This window comes from Balaenoptera borealis (assembly GCF_965194805.1).
Source record: "Balaenoptera borealis genome assembly, chromosome: 3".
Lineage (NCBI taxonomy): Eukaryota > Metazoa > Chordata > Mammalia > Artiodactyla > Balaenopteridae > Balaenoptera > Balaenoptera borealis.
The window spans coordinates 31,691,561-31,714,909 of NC_138866.1; the positions used below are offsets into that span (position 1 = coordinate 31,691,561).

Consider the following 23,349-nt stretch of genomic DNA (forward strand, 5'->3'; position numbering starts at 1 on the left):
GGTTACTTGTTAGAAATGCAGACTCTCAGGCCCCACACCAGGCCTACCTAATCAGAATTTGCATTTTAACAAGATTCCCAGGGAAAACATATGCACACCAAAGTTTGAGAAGCGCTGTTTTCGGGGACCCTATGCCACACCTATTTTCAAGAGAAAAATCAATGAAAGCATCCTAAGCCTTCTCATGAGATGAGGAGCTTTTTCCCCAGACCTTGGTAGGGGTCGGGGGAGTGTCAGTGTTGGGTTGTCAGGCTGTGATTGGAGGTGGGAGGGCTTTTTCAGCCCTGGTTCAAAGCCAGAAACTTGGCAAGGAAAGAGAGGGGGGCTGCTGGCACCAACCAGAGAGATAAAAAAGAACTAAAAGAAGAACCCAACACGGATGTGAGTCTTCTGAAAGCTCCCACAGAAAGGCTAACAGTTCTGCTGCCAGCTCTGTCCTGCAGCCCCAGGTCAAGGAAGCTTTGAGAGCATTAGGTGGCCTGGGGCAGTCAGGATAAATTTAGAAATGATGAAAAGGAACACTTGTTGATGTGGTGAAGAGTCATTTAGTGGAAATCAGGAGGGAAGAGGTCACCAAGTCAGAGATTCTTTAGAGATTATTTCCAGCAAGGAAGGGCCAAAGGGTTAAGAAGCCAGCTACTCACATCGCAAAGCAGAGGCAGATCCCTTTATTACCTGCCTATGCTGCCTGAATTTAAATGGGAGAATTCTAGGGTTCTTACTGTGGCCACAGCTTGGGAATGGCAGCCAGAGTTTACCCACCCGCTTGTACAAAATAAGCTATAGGAGTAATAGAGGACATATGCCAAAATCCCAACTCTGCTGTTTACTAGCTGTGTGACTCTGGGCAAGTTACTTAACCTCTCTGAGCATCTGTTTTCTCATCTTTATTTATTTTTTTTAAACATCTTTATTGGAATATAATTGCTTTACAATGGTGTGTTAGTTTCTGTTTTCTCATCTTTAAACTGGAAGGAATAATACCTAGTTTACATGGCTGAAGTAAGGATGAAGTAAGAAAGTTCTCATGGCGCTGAAGGCAATGTAAATGTATATATTACATTAGATTCCTTCCTTGTGTAAGTGAAATTCACAAAGTCCTGATTTGGAATTGGGTGTCCTCATATAAAGGAATGTTCTGAGAGGCCAGCCAGGAAGCCCAGAAATGTGTTTCCTAATCCCTTCCAGGTTGCTGGTGGGCGAGCTCCTGGGGGCATCTTTTCCAGGCAGCACAGTTAGGTCTTAGCTGGGAATGCTGCATGCTTTGGCACCTCCTTCCACAGAAGGCTCGGAGGAGAGGCAAGTGCAGGCCTAGAGCCTCTGAAAGCATTACTGGCTCTTAGGAGCAGCTGCTTAGGATGATCTGACCTCATGATCATTTAGTAACTGCCACTGGGCAGAAGGAGGAATTGGGAATAGGAGAGATATGGGGCTCAAAAGCCCTAGCCTAAACCCATGAGTTAGATCCCGGCTTGTTGTTGGAGAGAGCTCCTGAAAACTGGACAAATAGAGTAGGTTAAGTACGCTGAGGTTGTAGTTCAATGACATTTGGGCTTCTGGCCTCTTTGTGCCACTGAGAATGCTTAGTCATTCCACCAAAGTAGCTTTCAGTATATTTTTTTGTTCCTAATGAGTTACATTTTTACTGTGAAAAGACAGAGTAGATTTATTTCAAGAAGCTTCAGGTCATGATTAATTTCATGAATTTCAGATTAATTTCATGAAATTAGAAATTTTGTGAATTTCTAATGTGTTAGAAATTCGCCACTAGCAAGTCACTTGGGAAGACATGATTGAGGGCCTCCTCTACACCAGGCACTAGGACTATAGTGGCAAGTAAGAAAGACATGCTCGGAGAGAGGAGAAGATGGCAGAAGAGTAAGATGGGGAGATCACCTTCCTCCCCACAGATACATCAGAAATACATCTACATGTGGAACAACTCCTATAGAACACCCACTGAACACTGGCAGAAGACCTCAGACCTCCCAAAAGGCAAGAAACTCCCCACGTGCCTGGGTAGGGCAAAAGAAAAAAGAAATAACAGAGACAAAAGAATAGGGATGGGACCTGCACCAGTGGGAGGGAGCTGTGAAGGAGGAAAGGTTTCCACACACTAGGAAGCCCCTTCCCTGGCGGAGACGGCGGGTGGCAGAGGGGGGAAGCTTCAGAGCCGCGGAGGAGAGCGCAGCCACAGGGGTGCAGAGGGCAAAGCGGAGAGATTCCCACACGGATGATCAGTGCAGCCCGCCACTGCCAGGGTCCCGTGATCCAGGGACAACTTCCCCAGGAGAACACACCGCGCGCTTCAGGCTGCTGCAACGTCACGCCGGCCTCTGCTGCCGCAGGCTCGCCCCACATTCCGTACCCCTCCCTCCCCCCGGCCTGAGTGAGCCAGAGACCCCGAATCAGCTACTCCTTTAACCCCGTCCTGTCTGAGCGAAGAACAGACGCCCTCAGGCAACCTACATGCAGAGGCGGGTCCAAATCCAAAGCTGAACCCCGGGAGCTGTGCGAACAAAGAAGAGAAAGGGAAATCTCTCCCAGCAGCCTCAGGAGCAACGGATTAAATTCCCACAATCAACTTGATGTACCCTGCATCTGTGGAATACCTGAATAGACAACGAATCATCCCAAATTGAGGAGGAGGACTTACGGAGCAAGATATATTATTTTTCCCCTTTTCCTCTTTTAGTGAGTGTGTATGTGTATGCGTCTCTGTGAGATTTGGTCTGTATAGCTTTGCTTTCACCATTTGTCCTAGGGTTCTGTCTGTCCGGTTTTTTTGTTTTTTTTTTCTTTACTTAAAAAATTTTTTTTCTTAATAATTATTTTTTATTTTAATAACTTTATTTTATTCTAGCTTACTTTATTTTATTTTATCCTCTTTCTTTCTTTCTATTTTTTTCTCCCTTTTATTCTGAGCCGTGTGGATGATAGGCTTTTGGTGCTCCAGCCAGGCGTCAGGGTTGTGCCTCTGAGGTGGGAGAGCCAACTTCAGGATACTGGTCCACAAGAGTCCTCCCAGCTCCACGTAATACCAAACGTCGAAAATCTCCCAGAGCTCTCCACCTCAACACCAAGACCCAGCTTCACTCAATGACCAGCAAGCTACAGTGCAGGACAGCCTATACCGAACAACTAGCAAGACAGGAACACAGCCCCATCCATTAGCAGAGAGGCTGCCTAAAATCATAATAAGTCCACAGACACCCCAAAACACACGACCAGACATGGACCTGCCCACCAGAAAGACAAGATCCAGCCTCATCCACAAGAACACAGGCACTAGTCCCCTCCACCAGGAAGCCTACACAACACACTGAACCAACCTTAGCCACTGGGAACAGAAGCCAAAAACAATGGGAACTATGAACCTGCAGCCTGCGAAAAGGAGACCCCAAACACAGTAAGATAAGCAAAATGAGAAGACAGAAAAACACACAGCAGGTGAAGGAGCAAGGTAAAAACACACCAGACCTAACAAATGAAGAGGAAATAGGCAGTCTACCTGAAAAACAATTCAGAATAATGATAGTAAAGATGATCCAAAATCTTGGAAATAGAATAGACAAAATGCAAGAAACATTTAACAAGGACCTAGAAGAACTAAAGAGGAAACAAGCAACGATGAACAACACAATAAATGAAATTAAAAATACTCTAGAAGGGATCAATAGCAGAATAACTGAAGCAGAAGAACGGATAAGTGACCTGGAAGATAAAACAGTGGAAACAACTACTGCAGAGCAGAATAAAGAAAAAAGAATGAAAAGAACTGAGGACACTCTCAGAGACCTCTGGGACAACATTAAACGCACCAACATTCGAATTATAGGGGTCCCAGAAGAAGAAGAGAAAAAGAAAGGGACTGAGAAAATATTTGAAGAGATTATAGTTGAAAACTTGCCTAATATGGGAAAGGAAATAGTTAATCAAGTCCTGGAAGCACAGAGAGTCCCATACAGGATAAATCCAAGGAGAAACACGCCAAGACACATATTAATCAAACTATCAAAAATTAAATATAAAGAAAACATATTAAAAGCAGCAAGGGAAAAACAACAAATAGCACACAAGGGAATCCCCATAAGGTTAACAGCTGATCTTTCAGCAGAAACTCTGCAAGCCAGAAGGGACTGGCAGGACATATTTAAAGTGATGAAGGAGAAAAACCTACAACCAAGATTACTCTACCCAGCAAGGATCTCATTCAGATTTGATGGAGAAATTAAAACCTTTACACACAAGCAAAAGCTGAGAGAGTTCAGCACCACCAAACCAGCTTTACAATAAATGTTAAAGGAACTTCTCTAGGCAAGAAACACAAGAGAAGGAAAACACCTACAATAACAAACGCAAAACATTTAAGAAAATGGGAATAGGAACATACATATCGATAATTACCTTAAATGTAAATGGATTAAATGCTCCCACCAAAAGACACAGACTGGCTGAATGGATACAAAAACAAGACCCATATATATGCTGTCTACAAGAGACCCACTTCAGACCTAGGGACACATACAGACTGAAAGTGAGGGGATGGAAAAAGATATTCCATGCAAATGCAAATCAAAAGAAAGCTGGAGTAGCAATTCTCATATCAGACAAAATAGACTTTAAAATAAAGACTATTACAAGAGACAAAGAAGGACACTACATAATGATCAAGGGATCGATCCAAGAAGAAGATATAACAATTGTAAATATTTATGCACCCAACATAGGAGCACCTCAATACATAAGGCAAATACTAACAGCCATAAAAGGGGAAAACGACAGCAACACAATCATAGTAGGGGACTTTAACACCCCACTTTCACCAATGGACAGATCATCCAAAATGAAAATAAATAAGGAAACAAAGCTTTAAATGATACATTAAACAAGATGGACTTAATTGATATTATAGGTCATTCCACCCAAAAACAACAGACTACACATTTTTCTCAAGTGCTCATGGAACATTCTCCAGGATAGATCATATCTTGGGTCACAAATCAAGCCTTGGTAAATTTAAGAAAATTGAAATCATATCAAGTATCTTTTCCGACCACAATGCTATGAGACTAGATATCATTTACAGGAAAAGATCTGTAAAAAATACAAACACATGGAGGCTATACAATACACTACTTAATAACGAAGTAATCACTGAAGAAATCAAAGGGGAAATCAAAAAATACCTAGAAACAAATGACAATGGAGACACAACGACCCAAAACCTATGGGATGCAGCAAAAGCAGTTCTAAGAGGGAAGTTTATAGCAATACAGTCCTACCTAAAGAAACAGGAAACATCTCAAATAAACAACCTAATCTTGCACCTAAAGCAATCAGAGAAAGAAGAACAAAAAAACCCCAAAGTTAGTAGAAGGAAAGAAATCATAAAGATCAGATCAGAAATAAATGAAAAAGAAATGAAGGAAACGATAGCAAAGATCAATGAAACTAAAAGCTGGTTCTTTGAGAAGATAAACAAAATTGATAAACCATTAGCCAGACTCATCAAGAAAAAAAAGGAGAAGACTCAAATCAATAGAATTAGAAATGAAAAAGGAGAAGTAACAACTGACACTGCAGAAATACAAATGATCCTGAGAGATTACTACAAGCAACTCTACGCCAATAAAATGGACATCCGGGAAGAAATAGACAAATTCTTAGAAATGCACAACCTGCAGAGACTGAACCAGGAAGAAACAGAAAATATGAACAGACCAATTCCAAGCACTGAAATTGAAACTGTGATTAAAAACCTTCCAACAAACAAAAGCCCAGGACCAGATGGCTTCACAGGTGAATTCGATCAAACATTTAGAGAAGAGCTAACACCTATCCTTCTCAAACTCTTCCAAAATATTGCAGAGGGAGGAACACTCCCCAACTCATTCTACGAGGCCACCATCACCCTGATACCAAAACCAGACAAAAATACTACAAAAAAAGAAAATTACAGACCAATATCACTGATGAACATAGATGCAAAAATCCTCAACAAAATACTAGCAAACAGAATCCAACAGCACATGAAAAGGATCATACACCACGATCAAGTGGGATTTATCCCAGGGTTGCAAGGATTCTTCAATATATGCAAATCAATCAACGTGATACACCATATTAACAAATTGAAGGAGAAAAACCATATGATCATCTCAATAGATGCAGAGAAAGCTTCTGACAAAATTCAACACCCATTTATGATAAAAGCTCTGCAGAAAGTAGGCATAGAGGGAACTTTCCTCAACATAATAAAGACCATATATGACAAACCCTCAGCCAACATCATCCTCAATGGTGAAAAACTGAAACCATTTCCACTAAGATCAGGAACAAGACAAGGTTGCCCACTCTCACCACTATTATTCAACATAGTTTTGGAAGTTTTAGCCACTGCAATCAGGGAAGAAAAAGAAATAAAAGGAATCCCAATTGGAAAAGAAGAAGTAAAGCTGTCACTGTTTGCAGATGACATGATACTATACATAGAGAATCCTAAAGATGCTACCAGAAAACTACTAGAGCTAATCAATGAATTTGGTAAAGTAGCAGGATACAAAATTAATGCACAGAAATGTCTTTCATTCCTATACAGTAATGATGAAAAATCTGAAAGTGAAATTAAGAAAACACTCCCATTTACCATTGCAAAAAAAGAATAAAATATCTAGGAATAAACCTACCTAGGAGACAAAAGACCTGTATGCAGAAAATTATAAGACACTGATGAAAGAAATTAAAGATGATACAAATAGATGGAGAGATATACCATGTTCTTGGATTGGAAGAATCAACATTGGGAAAATGACTCTACTACCCAAAGCAATCTACAGATGCAATGCAATCCCTATCAAACTACCACTGGCATTTTTCACAGAACTAGAACAAAAAATTTCACAATTTGTATGGAAACACAAAAGACCCCGAATAGCCAAAGCAATCTTGAGAACGAAAAATGGAGCTGGAGGAATCAGGCTCCCTGACTTCAGACTATACTACAAAGCTACAGTAATCAAGACAGTATGGTACTGGCACAAAAACAGAAATATAGATCAATGGAACAGGATAGAAAGCCCAGAGATAAACCCATGCACATATGGTCACCTTATCTTTGATAAAGGAGGCAAGCATATACAGTGGAGAAAAGGCAGCCTCTTCAATAAGTGGTGCTGGGAAAACTGGACAGGTACATGTAAAAGTATGAAATTAGAACACTCCCTAACACCATACACAAAAATAAACTCAACATGGATTAAAGACCTAAACGTAAGGCCAGACACTATCAAAGTCTTAGAGGAAAACATAGACAGAACACTCTATGACATAAATCACAGCAAGATCCTTTTTGACCCAGCTCCTAGAGAAATGGAAATAAAAACACAAATAAACAAATGGGACCTAATGAAACTTAAAAGCTTTTGCACAGCAAAGGAAACCATAAACAAGACCAAAAGACAACCCTCAGAATTGGAGAAAATATTTGCAAATGAAGCAACTGACAAAGGATTAATCTCCAAAATTTACAAGCAGCTCATGCAGCTCAATAACAAAAAAACAAACAACCCAATCCAAAAATGGGCAGAAGACCTAAATAGACATTTCTCCAAAGAAGATATACAGATTGCCAACAGACACATGAAAGAATGCTCAACATCATTAATCATTAGAGAAATGCAAATCAAAACTACAATGAGATATCATCTCACACTGGTCAGAATGGCCATCATCAAAAAATCTAGAAACAATAAATGCTGGAGAGGGTGTGGAGAAAAGGGAACCCTGTTGCACTGTTGGTTGGAATGTAAATTGATACAGCCACTATGGAGAACAGTATGGTGGTTCCTTAAAAAACTAAAAATGGAACTACCATACGACCCAGCAATTCCACTACTGGGCATATACCCTGAGAAAACCATAATTCAAAAAGAGTCATGTACCACAATGTTCATTGCAGCTCTATTTACCATAGCCAGGACGTGGAATCAACCTAAATATACATCAACAGATGAATGGGTAAAGAAGATGTGACACATATATACAATGGAATATTACTCAGCCATAAAAAGAAATGAAATTGAGTTATTTGTAGTGAGGTGGATGGAGTTAGAGTCTGTCATATAGAGTGAAGTAAGTCAGAAAGAGAAAAACAAACACAGTATGCTAATACATATATATGGAATCTAAGGGGAAAAAAAAAAGGTCATGAAGAAACTAGTTGCAAGTCGGGAATAAAGACACAGACCTACTAGAGCATGGACTTGAGGATATGTGGAGGGGGAAGGGTAAGCTGTGACAAAGTGAGAGAGTGGCATTGACATATATACACTACCAAACGTAAAATGGAAAGCTAGTGGGAAGCAACCGCATAGCACAGGGAGATCAACTCGGTGCTTTGTGACCATCTAGAGGGGTGGGATAGGGAGGGTGGGAGGGAGGGTGATGCAAGAGGGAAGAGATATGGGAACATATGTATATGTATAACTGATTCACTTTGTTATAAAGCAGAAACTAACACACCATTGTAAAGCAATTATACTCCAATAAAGATGTTAAAAAAAACAAAACAACATCAAAAAATAACTACAATCAGCAATATGAAGGCAGCTGAAAAAAAAGAGACATGCTCCCTGTCCTCAGGGAGCTTACACTCTAATGTGGACAGATAGGCTGTAAACAAATAAGTTAATAACCTACCCAGCTGACTTTGGGCTGTAATCGGTGCACTGAAGGGAATGAGCCGAGGAAATAACATGATGGAACATGATAGAAGGTGACCCAGGGTGGAGAGGTGGGCATGGTGTGGAGGAAAGAGACCCAAGGAGATAACATGGCCATGGAAGGCCACACAGAGGAAGGAATGTTTATGAGGCAACCAAAAGGACGAGGATAAGCATGGACCCAGCACAGGGAACAGCAAAGATGATGCCCTTAGTGGGAAAGGACTTGATTTGAGGAACAGAAAGCCCAGTCTGTCTGGGACTCACGAGCAAGAGGACAACGTGATGAATTAAGTTGGGTTATACAAGATCCTATAGGCAGTGGTAAAGACTTTGTATTTATTCCAATTAATGAGGCATGATAGGACCTGGATTTTATTTTCAATAGATAACCCTGGTTGTCATTTAGGGAAGGGATTTAAGGAAGAGGGCAAAGTCAGGAGCAGGAAAACCTCTTAGGAGGCTGTTGTAAAGTCCAAGGGAGAGGTAATGGTGCTTTGATCTAGGTCTTGATAGCAGAATAGGCAAATTAAATGGTTTAGGGTCAGAGGTGGGTGTCGGGCTGGTAATGGGGAGGGATGAGGGAAAGGAAGGATTTGGGTGATTCTGGGTTTGGATAGATGATGGTGCCATTGACTGAAATGGGGGAGAACAAGTCTGGAAAGAGAACGCAAGACCTGGCTGGTGACTCTTAATAAATTTAAATGTTCTTGTGGCCTCATGTGTGGCTTGAGCAGAACTGCAACTTTCTCAGTTTTCTCCCGGCAAGGTAACACCTTAAGCCCAAACAGATGTGGTGCCTTCCGCACGAGCCATCTCAGGGAGGGAGTCTTACACCGTGCCTCCTCCACGCATGATACCGTCCAGCTGGGGGTTCCACCTAGCTCACCTCAGTTTCTTCTGCCACTGCTTAATGCCTGGCCTCATTTCCCTGTCTTCAACTAAGTTGTCAGTGGCTTCTCTCCTTCCGTTTGTCTGTTCACTAAAAAATCAAACAAGCACAAGCCGTGCTGTGTCTGATGTGGGGTGTGTCCAACCCAGAGCTTGTCACTGACAGGGGCACAAAACCAGATTTGGAGAGAATATAAGAGTCTGTCTCCATGCTACCACCTTTAACATGCCAATCCCCTCTAAGAACCCATTTGGGATCTCTCATCCTGTTTTATCTAATTCTTTCTTGACCTGACATCTATTTCCAGCCTGTGCCACCTCTTGGGTCACCAGTTCTATTGCCTGATTTCCTTTTATTCTCTGACTCAGTGACTGGAGGTGAAAAGATTTCTTTACATATTACTCTCAAGCTACCAGACTGGGGTAATATTACTCTTAGTAACGATAGTTGCTATTTATTAAATATTTACGAGGGAACATACACCTTGCCAAGTGCTTTGTGTGCATTTTCTCAATTAAGAACGCTATGAAGAGGTATTAGTATTCCACTTTACAAATGAGACTTGGCGAGCTTTAGCAAGCCACCCGAGGTCACCCAGCTCACGAGAGGAGGGGGCTGGGTTTGATCCCAGGTCGCAGTCTCCCATCCCAATGCCACCGCCCTGGAGGAAGGAAGGCCAAAGTATTGTGGCCTTTCAGAGGCGGGACACTCACACGATCTCTGGTGGCCAGCCAGGTTTTCCTGTGACTGGGGGTAGGTGTAGCAAGTGTGGAGGGTTTGGAGTCTGTTTCTGAAGCACTGGGGTGGCGGGAGCTGGGTGGGTTAGTAACTGCTCTTACATTCACTTCAGGAGCGACGGACCCACATCTGGTTCTACAGGATCGACAGTGTGGCCGACGGAAGCTCTGTAGACATGCAAAGCTCCAACGGTGACTTGGGAAACACGGGAGAGCTGAGAGTTTGTTCCAAGTCAGAATGTAGCAATATTCCTACTTTATACAAATGAATAAAGGCTGGAGCGGAAGGCCTCAGTCTCCTCAACAAAGGGCAGGCCTCGCTCGGGGCACCCGTGTGCTAAAGGGTGGGTGCCCGTGGGCAGCTGAGCAGGGCTTCTGCGTGGCCCCTTCTTTCCCACCACTGAGGGGAGACTCAGCTCCATGCCCACCCCCGTCCGGCAATGTCTCACACCCTCTGGAAGAGACCTTAAACGTCTTGTCCGAGGTCTGATCCGGAAATGTCCCCCTCATCAAGCAAAGGCTGGGAGAAGCTCAGGTCCACCTCTGTTTTTAAAGCTCCTAGTAATATATTTTTCTAAAGTAAAGAAATGCAAAACAGGGTTCCTGGCTTGGTTTATAATTTTCAATGTTTAAATTCGCAAAACAACTCCTTTTAACATAAAAAAACAACATAATTGTGCTAGTCACAAGATCATTGTAGGATTTATGAACTAATCATAATTCAGAGAGCCCTAGAGTTCCTGTGATCTAGCCAGTGTATTCCTCTGAATGCAGAAGCTCAGTTGGAGATCAGGTCGGTAGTGCTCGATGCCTGCTGTGAATTACCAGAAGGTGTGACTTGAGCCAAATGGCCCTCCTGGCTTCCCTGTGATAGCCACGACCACAGAGAAAGGGGCAGGCTCCAACTGCGGCCCCCCACACTCTGCCCTTTCTATAAAATAAAACTTTCAAGTCGATATCAGCTGATTTCAAAAGAAAAAAAAAATTGTTTTAAATTCCCCCTTGCCCCAGAAGCAAGAGAGAATAAGGAAGCAAATGCTTTAGGAGAACCTGAATGCCTGAGCCTTTATATGTATATTATTTCATAGCTCTCACGACTGCCCTGAGATGGTGTAATTTACGCATTATTCAACCCGTTTGTGTATCAGGGAAATAATTCGTCCAAGGTCACCTAGCATATCCAGGATTAGAACCTAGATCCTTTGACACCAAAGCCTGAGCTCTTTCTAATCTTCCAGTCTGATCATGCCATGAAGCCTCACGAAGCCCAGGAGGAGCCCAGTGGGGCTGGAAGGGGGCCTGGGGTGGTCACTCTCCTCCGTGTCCCTACCGTGTTGGGGCAAACTTTGACTTTTCTGGATCTTTTCACTGTTTCTTTCTCTTTCCGTTTCTTATCCTGGCTGGCTGGGCCCCCACTCTGCTCCTTGTTTATGATACTTATTTTTCCATCCACAGCAAAATAATTCACATCAAGGTAATTGATCATGAGGCGTATGAGAAAAACAAGAATTACTTCATTGAGATGATGGGCCCCCGCATGGTGGATATGAGTTTTCAGAAAGGTGTAGTACCCTGTCCTGCACACTAATGTCAACTCTCTCCTCTCCTCTTCTGTTTCCTCCTTTCTCCACTCCTTTTGTCTCCTTCTCTTCCCCTTTCTTCTGCCTCTCTGGTTCACTGTCCCTTGTTTCTTTTCTGTTTCTCTCTTTTCCCCTCTCCTTCTCCCTCTGTTTTCTCTGCACCCAGCTCTGTCCTAACACCTGCCAGCCTGTCACATGGTGTTGTAAGAGGGATGCTCAAGAGCCCATGGCAATTTTTGTGGGATGGGGAAATGGATATGGGGAAAAAAACGCAAGAGAGAGAAAGAGAGAGAAAAAAACCACCAGCCACAGCCCTGAGAGTATCGTATATGAGGCTCTCTGCTTCTCCTGAGTGGTTTAGGATACAAGGAAGAAAAAGATAGTGCAATCCCAGGCAGAAGGGCAGCCCTGGGAAACTGGCCCAGCTCTCAGCATAGAGATCCGTGGGGCAGCTCTTCTCAGGCCTAAGCTGATAATCTCTGGATGTTGACAATCAATGTATTTGTATCTGGGTTCTGTTTGTGGTTCATCCCATTCCCCAGGACAGGCTTTAGGAGCCATCTTATCTGCCATATCCCTGCCAGCAAGTGTGTTTTTCCCTCCCTGACCTTGATTGAGCTGAAAGTACAGGTTTGAGTTCTAGGTCTAGGTCAAAGACTTACCTGCTGTCTTCTGTCTTCCCTAAGCAGGGCATCTAGGTGTGAAGGCAGTTAGAAGAGTGGGAGAGAGGATTCTGACCTGAGGCGAGGCTTCCCCAAGAAGTCACAGGACTTCTCAGAGTGGACGCAGCTTTTGCCTTTGATTTAAATGGCCCCATACACCCCAGCCTCCAATAGACAGTCAGAAAATCCTCTTCTGGATGGATCATACTGTGGAAGAGGGAGCCGTCAATCATGCTCCTCCAGACCATGCCCATGGTCACAGAGCAAGCACACCCTTCCCATCCCACAGCAGAGTCCCTGCAGTGGAAAGACAGGCCAGGCTCACAGCCCTTAGACAGCCCTAGAGTACCATATCTAGGGCAAGAGAGATTCCCAGAAAATGCTTCTCGACAATCAGTGAGCTTTGTCTTTCGTGCAATGAGCAAGGTGTGGAAAGGTGTCCAAAAAGTGCCCAAAAGGTCACACACACACACACACACACCACAAATGCACAGCAAGTGCTGTGCCCAAAGCACCTTAGATCCACCTACCACTTTGTAGAAAACAAAGCTGAGCCTGTCTTCAGAATGGAACAGAAACATCAGAGGCTCTGATGAGACTTTTTAGGCTATTGTTTGTTAGCACCTTTTTGCCCTTTAGAGAGCATTTAGGTCCCAGGTCAAAAAGGAAGAAAAAAAAAAAAGAGAGAGAGAGAGAAAGAGAAAAAGAAAAGAAAAAACCCCACAAAAATAAAACAAACAAAACCAAAAATAAAAGCAGAAAATAACAATTAGGGCTCACTATTAGGACCCGTTGACACCACTGTGGTTCCATGAAGGAACAGGAGAAGCCACACAGGGAGACCCAGGCCCACATGGCAACTTCGCCAAAGACAATGGACCTGAGCCAGCCTCAGGCCAGGCTCTGGAAGGAAGTGATTTTCGAGAAAACTTTGCTTCCCTGTATGATTTGGTTTTATTAAAAGACATTGTGCTTTGTTGAGATACCGAGAAATGAACAGAAACCTCCATTATCATGTCCACCAGACCCTTGGTAATCAGCATGTAAGCCAGCTTTGGTACACATCACTGCTATATGATAGAAGTCCGAAGATGATTTAGAATTGATGATTTACATCATTTTTACCACATTTTTCAGGAGTGCATCAGCTGTAAATATTAAAGGAATACTACATCCTATTGTGGTTAATACATATTTATTTTACTTCCCACCACTGAAGCCCTGTGAGATAAAGAATGAGAAAGATAATAGAATTCTGCCTTCTTTCCTTCCCTTCTCTCTCTCTCTCTCTCTGGTTTCCCTGCCTCATAAATACTTTCAAGATTTTCCTTATGAGGCCCACATAAGAAGTGGGTATAGACACAAGGAAGGGAAACAAGCCCCTAGATAGATACTGTTGACATATTTCCTGTTGTAGAAAAGCCCTGGGTCACCCCCGATGGGCCAGCAGTTCACCTACTGCCCAAAGAAATGCCAATTACCATGTGACACCCAATAGAATGTGCTGCCCAACTCACTTCCTACTAACCATCAGCAGGATCGAAAATGACTCCTCCCCACCATCAGCCCCCTTTTTCCTTCCCATTTCCCTCCTGTCCTCCTGGATCCCTTCCTTTGCCAACTTTTCCTTGCCTCCTGGCTCCCTTTCCCTCTCACCTGTAAGGACAACTATGACCAAGGAGATGAGAAAAGCTAAGACCATTTTTGACACAAGAGCAATACAATCCACCAAGTCCTGTCAAAAGCCACCATGGCAGCACTGGGCTGCATGTGCCAGGAGTGATGGGGAATGATTTTAAAGGCTGGGCTCCGGGTGACCAACCAATCTACCGACCCAGTCGACACTCTCTCTCTTGTTGTCCCTACAGGAAAACCGTAAGGGTTAAAATAGTAGATGAGGAGGAATACGAAAGGCAAGAGAATTTCTTCATTGTCCTTGGTGAACCGAAATGGATGGAACGTGGACTATCAGGTGTGAGATTCTTAAAAACAAAACAAAATAAAACAACAAAAGAAAAAATTTAAACAAGTTGAAAAGCAACAACAACAAAAAGCAACTATGTTTTTTCCTCCCCCCTTTTCTTTCCTTTTCCTCCTTCCTCCTTTTGACCGATGGACTTTTTTATTCTTTTCCCCCCTGTACTCTCGCTCTTACCCTGTTTCGGTATCATTTCTGCCTTCTTAGCCATAGCTTTTTTCCACGTCCTCCTTTTTCACCTTTTGGACACACTACAGCCTCAACCCCTCATGACCCTGATGAGTTACTTCTGCCTTGTGCTCCAGTTATCCGATTACCAATGTCCCCTGCACTCCCCACCCTCACAGCCCCCCACCATACCCACAGAGTCACCTGTAAATGTGCAAACTCCTTGGTGGGTGGGGAGGAGAAGATAAAGAAAGGAATGTAATGTGATGCATGTCTCTGCCCCTTCCCTGCCTTGTTCCCCTTCCACCCCTCACTCTCTAGCCTGGATTGAATGGGGGAGGGTCTGGGATGGGGGCTGGAGCCCGTGTTGCCATGATGCTTTGAGTCTTCTGCTGCATCTCCCAACCTCCGTTGAGTGCTTGGCAGGTTATTCACTTGCAGAGTGGCCCATGGGCCCCTTTGTCCTTCATGGAGGTAAGTGTTTTATCTGGCTATTTCACAGTTGGGTAGAGCAAAACATGGAAAGGTATACCAATTGTCAGAGGCCACGCTTCTGAGAGCTCTCTGAGAGAAAGCTGCCTTCTGAAGTAGTCGTGCAATCTGGAATCCTGAGCTGTTCATCCTTCCCTTGACATCCCACCCCATCCCACTCTACCTCTGTTCTAGCCCAAGGTGGGGTACTTTATTCAGACTACTTTAGGATAATGCAGTCCCGAAAGCAGAAAATTGAGTCTGCAAAATGAAAGTGGTTAACTCCAGGTATGGAAATCTCCTTAGCCGGAGGGTCCTGGAAGAGGATTGACATTGGGCAGGCCCAGAGTACGGTCTTACAGGTTTTCCAATGGAAGGGACTCCAATAGATGGGCATGCTTGGTGTTGATCTCTGAGAAACAGGTGTTGGACGGTTCACAGAAGCCTGCCTTGGCTTGACATCTGCAAATGAGCGTATCACCCAGGTCTCGAGATAACGCTCATCCCACACCAGAGACGTGGCCTCCTCTCCTCCTTTCCTCAGGCCCTGCATCTTGGGATACCTGCCTAAGGGACTGATTACATTGCAACCAAGGTAGTAGTAAGGAAAGATTTCTTCCCTTGAAGAAAATGATTAGAAGCTACGACTTTGAAAGTGTTGGAGGAATATATGTGGGTAAGAGTCCTCTTGGGAAATACCAAGAGGAGGTCATTCACACTCCCCTTCAGGAGAGATGTGCTGCTGGAGCCTCATGAAGGATAGAACGGCGAGACCTACTTGTTTGTCAAAAAAGGTGATGATTCTGCAGCTACTTCATAGTCACGTGACAAAGGGCAGCATGAAGCCTTTCACTCAAGGACAAATCTAAGAGATTCGGTCACTATGCTCCGAAAGGCTCATGCCCAGGTCTTCTTCTCAGACACGAATGATTGTTCATTTCTCCTTGTCTTCTGGGGACTCTCTCTGCAGACCTGACCGGTTCTGTGCCCACACTGGTTTTACACCTGGTGTTGGAGAGGCAGAAGCCCTCTCTGCCTTCCATTATTCATCCTTTTGTTGGCCACCTAATAAGATGTTGCCATGAGTCTGATTGCCAAAGAGTGCTGGAAGAAAAGAGAAAATCTCCAGTTCCCTTGCTTCCCAGATTGTGTTTCCGCCACCCAGAATATTTTCAGAAATTGTCTCAACACCTGCCCTACTTCATTCTCATCTCCCTTGTGCATTTAATGCACATCTTCATGATTGGATGGGCGTAGCAGACACCTAAGGCCATTGTAAACTAGCGTCATCAATTTCCACAGTCCCAGCTACTTACGTGCAAATGAAAGCAGGACAAAGGATTGCACAGGGTAGCTGAAAAGAAGGCAGTCTTCTCCAGACAAGAAGAATGGGTTGGAAGTCCATCCCTGACTTTATTCTCCAGTAAAGAGACTCTTCTTTTCTGCTTCCCCAATAAACCCCATTCAACAGCTGGACAGAGAGTGACCTAAAATAAACCTTGCGGTCTTCAAGAGACTTGGCCAAACATGAATGCCTATGGCTACTCCTCATTTGAGGACCCCTTTTTACTGCATTGGATTTTCTGTCCAAGGAGATGTCAGCAGAGTCCTAGTGGAGCCCAGTCCTGGGGGAGGGAGTAGGTGAGAAGGTAAGGATTTTATCGAGCTATTGGTGTGATATGCCTCCAGATCTTCCCAGTAACCAAGATGCCAAGATGGAAGGTGCCAATAGGAAAGGTGTCAGTCTTCTGTCAGTTTCTATTGTCTATAGGGTTCATTTTCAGTTTCTTCAGATCTTCTCATATTTTGGCATTAGAGCACAAGTTGATAGGTCATAAAACTTGATTGTCTAGATTCACAGTCAAATGAAACCCCATCCTGATTTCCAGAATGTCCTGCTGTTCTCAAAGTGAGAAACAACACAGCGGAAATTGCTTTACATTATCACTGCTGCATGGGAGAGTCTTAGGCATTCAGAACAGCATAGTATAGTGTGTGCATGGTCAAAATGACAATTGCATTACAAAAAAAAGTAAAGGACTATATTTGAAATAGGAGATTCTATTCTTGGCAAACAAAACAGACTTCAGAGGTGAGATTAAATGCTCTGGACAAGTTGGAGGAGGGAATAAGGGAGGATGAATAGGAAACACAGTTGCCTTGGAGTAGAGGAAGCCCTGGGGTCTAGCAGTGGACAGCTGAGAGCAACTCTGAGCAGCATGGTCGAGGCTGTCAGGCCTGGGCCTGGACATTGGAAGCCTCAGGTAGGAAAGGAAAGCTCTCTCCCCCAGGAATGGGGCCTGTTTGCGCCCCCTCTTACCACATCCATGGGCTCACCCTAACAAGCTGCCCAAATGCTTCCAAATACTCAGAGCTATGCTGTTTCCTGCTTGTCCCTGGGATGTCTGAGCAGGGATAAATGACTCTCACCTGACCCTGGGAATCAATGCAGGGGAAAGTTCAGCTCCAGCTTCTCTCATCAGCAACAGCAGGAAAAACACCCTGGAGATATCATGTCACTCAGAGTTGGTCTACCTAGATCTCGCTGACCCATCCATAACTGCTAAGTGGAAAGTCTCAGATTCGTGTAGACAATGACAGCAAATGGTGCAGGTCAGCTGACTTAAAGCCCTCTCATAGTGCTAAAGATGATCCTGGTGTTGGGAGTGATGTCTGAGTAAAAACCAGGGCAGCAGGGACCTTTCTGGAAGAGCTGCCCCTTGTCTGGCCTCCCTGGATACACTAATGTGTTTGGATCTCTAGTTTCTGCTGGAACCTGGGGGGCAGGAGGGGCTGTTCTGTCCAGATCCATAGAAGGAGCAGAATGAACAAGCTCTCTTGCTATCTATCGTCTATCTATCTATCATCTATCTATCTATCTATCTATCTATCTATCTATCTATCTATCTATCATCATCTATTATCTATCTATCTATCTATCATCTATTATCTATCTATCTATCTGTCTATCTATCTATCTATCATCTCAGTGTAGTAAGGAGATCCATTGATCCATTACCCCTTGGAATTCCATATGGGAGAAACCAGAAAAAGTCAACTGCTGTTCTCCCTGCTTATGTACCATAAAGATTCTGGATCCATATGTGTTTTCAGTGGCTGTGAATATGGGATTACAGACCTGAGTGGCATTCTTAGAGATTTTTAGAAAAAACAATCTACAGACACTTTCCCCCACCCCCTGCCCCACTCCTTCCTCAGCAATCTCCCTCAGTCGCCAGCTGCACCAGGAATATGTAACAGGATGTTCCCAGGCTTTTATTTGACAAGAGCCAGGGAGTGAGGTACCGTACTAAGACACCATCAAGGTGAAAATGTGGTATGTTACAAGAATTTTTTGATTTTTAGATCTTGAAATCTAACAGAGTTTAACATAAGTGAAAACTCAGGGACTAGGGATGACCTGTGCTGGGTACATCTTTAACCAAACCATGGTTCCCAGGCCATGCAGGGACCTTGTATTTGTCATCTCCATCTACCAATAGCTTTCAGCATGACAGTCTCCCTGGTCCAGAATATCTGGACTCTGACTTAGCCTGTCCTTTCTGAAACAAAACACCATACAGAGATGCAGCTCCACAGGATCTATGAAAAATACAATTGCCAAAATAGGTGACCAACAGTAAATCTCTAATGAGCATCTACTAATTACAATGACTCTGCAATTGACTTTGCAGTGACCTTGTAGGCACAGATGATACAAAATGGGAGGAGTCCATGGCCTCCAACCTCCAGGCTATCTCTCTAAAATGACACACTATTCAAGGAAAACATTTTGCAGGATTTACCTTTTCACAAGGTCATTCTTTTAGGGGTACTCAAAGCTGGGTCAGGGTTGAAACCTATACAGTTTTCAAGATAACTGGATTCTCACTCCTTTACAGAATGGATGTGATAACCTGATCCCTTAGAAGACCACAAATGACCAACTCTGTCTCTTCTCCACCCACTTGGTTCCCCCATCCTCATTCCTCTATCCCTGGCCCTCAGAGTTGCAGGGAAAGTGTGGGGGAAATTTGCAGCTGCAGGCCCCTGGTGCTCAGCAGTCGCTCCAGGAGTTCACACCTCTTGCTGCAGCTGCGCATGCTCCAATTGCTGCCTTTTGCATGTGGCTGCAGTGTTCTCATCTGCTAAGCTCACTGTTTTCCTTGTGCTACTGCAACCACAAAGCCTGGGGACACTTTTAAGATGGGACCTTAATGCTCTTTCGTTTTCTTTCTTCCCCTGTCTGGTACCCATTTACAAACAGCACTCCTGTTGTCTCCAGGTAAGGGGAGTCTTCCCCCCTTTTTCTGCTTCTTGCCAGTGCCATTATTTAGTTTAAGACCAATGTCCTTTGATTTATTTACTAGGAACTGTGGGCCCAACTTAACCTAACAAGTTCTCCTAAGGACTTGGAGATATTTCCCCACCTGAAGTAATTGTGAGGAGGTAGACAATTCCTTGAGCACCATTTCAGTGGATGTGGGTAAAGGCATAGCTGGTCCTCTCCGAGACCAGGAAGAAAATTGAAACTTACCAAAGAAATGGTGGGTCATAGACTTCCCCTGAGTCTTAATTCCTCTGTCATCTCATGTTGTGGGGCAAGAGAGGATGAGAGAGCTGACACTCCTAATAGGATCATGATGGGATGAGAAAGAAAATACTTTGATCTTGAGGGGTCCAGGGGTAAATAATCAGGAGCTGCTGTGAGAACATGAAAAGCAATTTTTAAGGAATCTGGAATTTTATTGATCCTGAAGAGCTTCCATTTCATCACAGCAGAGACCTAAATTTCTAGAACTTTGGTTCATTTGTCATTGATCCTTGAAGTCACATTTGCCATGAACAACAAGAAGAATTAGAATATTATGGCAGGGTTGTGGGGGGGCCAATGATCTGGTTGGATATAGAAATTTGGGGGAATTTATTTTGGAGATATTCTCACACAGAGTCTAGAGCCTGTTGTAGGAAACACATCTACTTTGAGAGTATGCTTGCATCAGTGGAATCAAATCATAGACAATGTCCAACTTTGTGAGCAGTTAGGAAAGCATTTCCAGCATATCGGCAATACTGTAACTCTTGGTGCAGGCAGAGTGAGCTATACAAGATGTCTCAACATATGTTAAAATAACATTTTATACTTCATCAGTTCTTTGAATGTATAACAATTTTAAGGTCATTTGAGAGGCAAACCATCTTACAGAATTCATTGGTACTGAGTCACCATAGGCTGTATGCTGAGTTTGAGAAAGGGGCAGTGTACATAGTAAGGACATTTACCTCCTTGGAGTCTCAAACCAAAATAAAAAATATAAGTAGGTAAACCCCTACATTTTCCCTTTATGGAAAAAAATTACTCCAGCTTCCCTGGCCTCTTGCTTCCTCTTATATCAATAGGATAATGACTATCTCCGGCCCCGTATATTCCACTCTTCTCCCAGGGTTTTAATGTCAGAGTATTGGGTGTTCTCCACTTCACTCATCTTCTCACCTGAGGAGGCATTTGGGCTTTTTTGTTCCAACTCTTGCCTCTACCCCCCCACCAGCCACACACATATGCACACACCAAAAGTTGTGATTTAATTTAAGCTTCATTATACTTTTAACACATTGGCACAGATACTAGTAGAAGCTAAAACGGGAAAAGAAGGTGTCATTTCCTAGATCTTTCAATCTGTAAACCTGCAATTTAGGAGGCTTTGGTTAGACTTTAAATTCACTGGAAATCTCAACTCCTTGTTTGGATTTTCCCATGTGGCCAAGCAAACATGATTCACAATGCCTGGTGATGAAAGATGGAGAGAAAATATGTTCAATCTGAACTACACCACCAAGCTCAGGGATCTGGGAGTTAGAGCACTGTCTGCACCGCCCCATTTCTTTCTGAGGATGTCTGTAGAACATTCATGGCAATCTATTCCAGTCTTACCTGGCAAGCTCTTTTCTCTTCCAATATCTGTTTAATCTTCTATCCTATTAATAGTCTCATTCTCTCTTTTTCCCCTGCCTCCTCCTTCTCCTAGACCTGAGAGTTTGTTTAGTCAGTCTGAATATCAAGATCACCTGTCATTTATTCTCTACACTTGAAATTCAGGGGAGTTACATAAACAAGTGATCAGAATAATTATGGTCTTTTAGGTTTGAGACTTATGACTCTCTCAAGAAATTAACTATTTGAATGTAAAGGAATGATAATTACAGAAGTAGAAAAAGGCAGGAATTGATACCAAACCCAGATACTAAATCAGAGTTGATTTAAAGACATGTGAATCAATCAGTTAACAGATATATATAGAGAGAGCGAGAGAGTACCTCTGTGGGGTACTGTGGGGCTGTGGGAGATCCAAAGATAGAGGATTGGTTATTTGTCAAAGAGATTTCTGCAGAGAGCTAGAAGGAAAAACTGACTGTCACCACAGGGGTGGACAGGTCAGTAGCTAGATCAATATCCTGCCAGATGGATATAGTGCTAGATTGATAGCTAGACAAGGGGTTAGACAGGTACATTTATAAGTCACTGGAGAGCTCATTACATTGGTATAAAGTTCTTGTGGCACATGTAAAATATGACAAGGGGGAATTGGGGAGGGAGGAGTGGAATAATACTGTCACTACTAGAATAGGCATTGTGATATGGTGCCAAAAGCTACAGGTAGAGGAAAAGAGTACCCATGCTTTTAAAGAATCTACGTATACATCTTTTTCCAAAGACTTTTATTCAGAGTGGCTTGCAGTCTGGCTTCTAGGATCACTGACTTCATAGCCAGACTTATATTCAGAATTAACTAATAAGAGGCTCATATGGACTAAATGAAGTCAGGCTGCATAGAAATGTACAGGAGGACATTGATCGTTGAGAAATAATTGTTTCCTAAAGTGGTCACCAACACTAAAGGGAGGACAGCACCACGGACAGCTCCCCCAACGTTTTGGGATTGCCTTCTGTGTTTGGTGCCAGAAGCACTGAGTAAAACAGCCAGCTCAGGAATCCTCCGCATAATCTTACCAGTTTCATTCAAGACAACTCAGAAATTTTTATATAAAACAGACTCTCTGCTTGGCTTATAATCTTTCCAGTGAATTCTTTTCCTTGCAACCTCGAGAGCTCAAGTGTCACCCCTCCCCATGTTTCACAAATACCCAAGATAAAAAGAAGAGAAGACCTTTTGGCCTCTGACCCATTTCGTCCTTGAGATTATTCAAGGACTAGAGAATTCCCCTAGGAGATTCACTGTGTGGAATGAAAGCAATTAAAGAGCCAAATAAAAGAATTAATTGCATGTAAGAATGTGGACTCGGCTGGAAAGATGTTTAAATGAGCTCTGAAAGAAACAGGATGCCAAGAGCAATTTTCTAATCAAAGGGGAATAAAAAGACTCAATCTCTAGTCCACTTTAATCTAGAAAACGCGTCTTCATGGTGAAGTGGTCTTTAAATGGACTCACCAGCTGAAGTGCAAAAAATTTCTAACTGTTCAGCATGAGAAGGGACCACCGGTAAATGAGTTAAGATGCTGAGGGGTGACAGGGAATGCCTCAAAAGGAAATAGAGGAAGAGCTTTCTTTTGTTTTGTTTTTGAACAAGTATTTGTGTTTCAGAAGAAATGTGCCTGGTTCCTTAGAAATCCTGGGGATCTTTCATTTGGAAATCATGAAGTTTGGGGGGAAATCTTCCAAGTTTCTCATGGTGAGGATAATATTCACTAGTATGAAATGTAGATATTCCTGGAAACATCCCTTCTTCCTCCTTTATAGAGGAGAACACTCCCAAGAGTGTTGGAGACAGATGTTAATGGGAACCAGTGGACATTCCCTTTGGGTGAAAATGTGCTTCTGACCCCCAAGAACTTTTACATGAAGTAGTTGACCAGTCATGCCCAACAGTTCAAAATTGTTAAAGGTCAAGAGATTTGGCTTTTGTTCCCAGCTCTTCAATATCTCACCAAATGTCTTGGGACTTCACTTGGTGCTATTTCTCAGAAGATCCTTGGGTCAGATTGCCCACCCAGGTATAAAATCAAAAGAAGAATGTTTAGCGCAGGCCTGCAAGGAACACTCTCATGGTCTGATGATCATAAAATGTTTAGCACCTTATAGAAAAAGGCACTAAAAAGTACGCAAAATCCTCATCCTCAA

The 23,349-nt window shown here is 43.2% G+C and overlaps 1 protein-coding gene across 4 annotated transcripts in view; it reads left to right on the forward strand.

Moving 5' to 3' along the window:
• Positions 1-23,349, forward strand: part of SLC8A3 (solute carrier family 8 member A3) — a 270,004-nt gene that overhangs the window by 239,935 nt on the left and 6,720 nt on the right. For 3 of the 4 annotated variants that reach the window (XM_082384328.1, XM_082384327.1, XM_082384326.1), the window contains one exon: positions 14,463-14,566. The exons of the other annotated variant lie outside the window; for it this stretch is intronic. In XM_082384328.1, the coding sequence (XP_082240454.1) occupies positions 14,463-14,566 (104 nt within the window). The remainder of the gene's footprint in view (positions 1-14,462; positions 14,567-23,349) is intronic. 4 annotated transcript variants of the gene reach the window in all.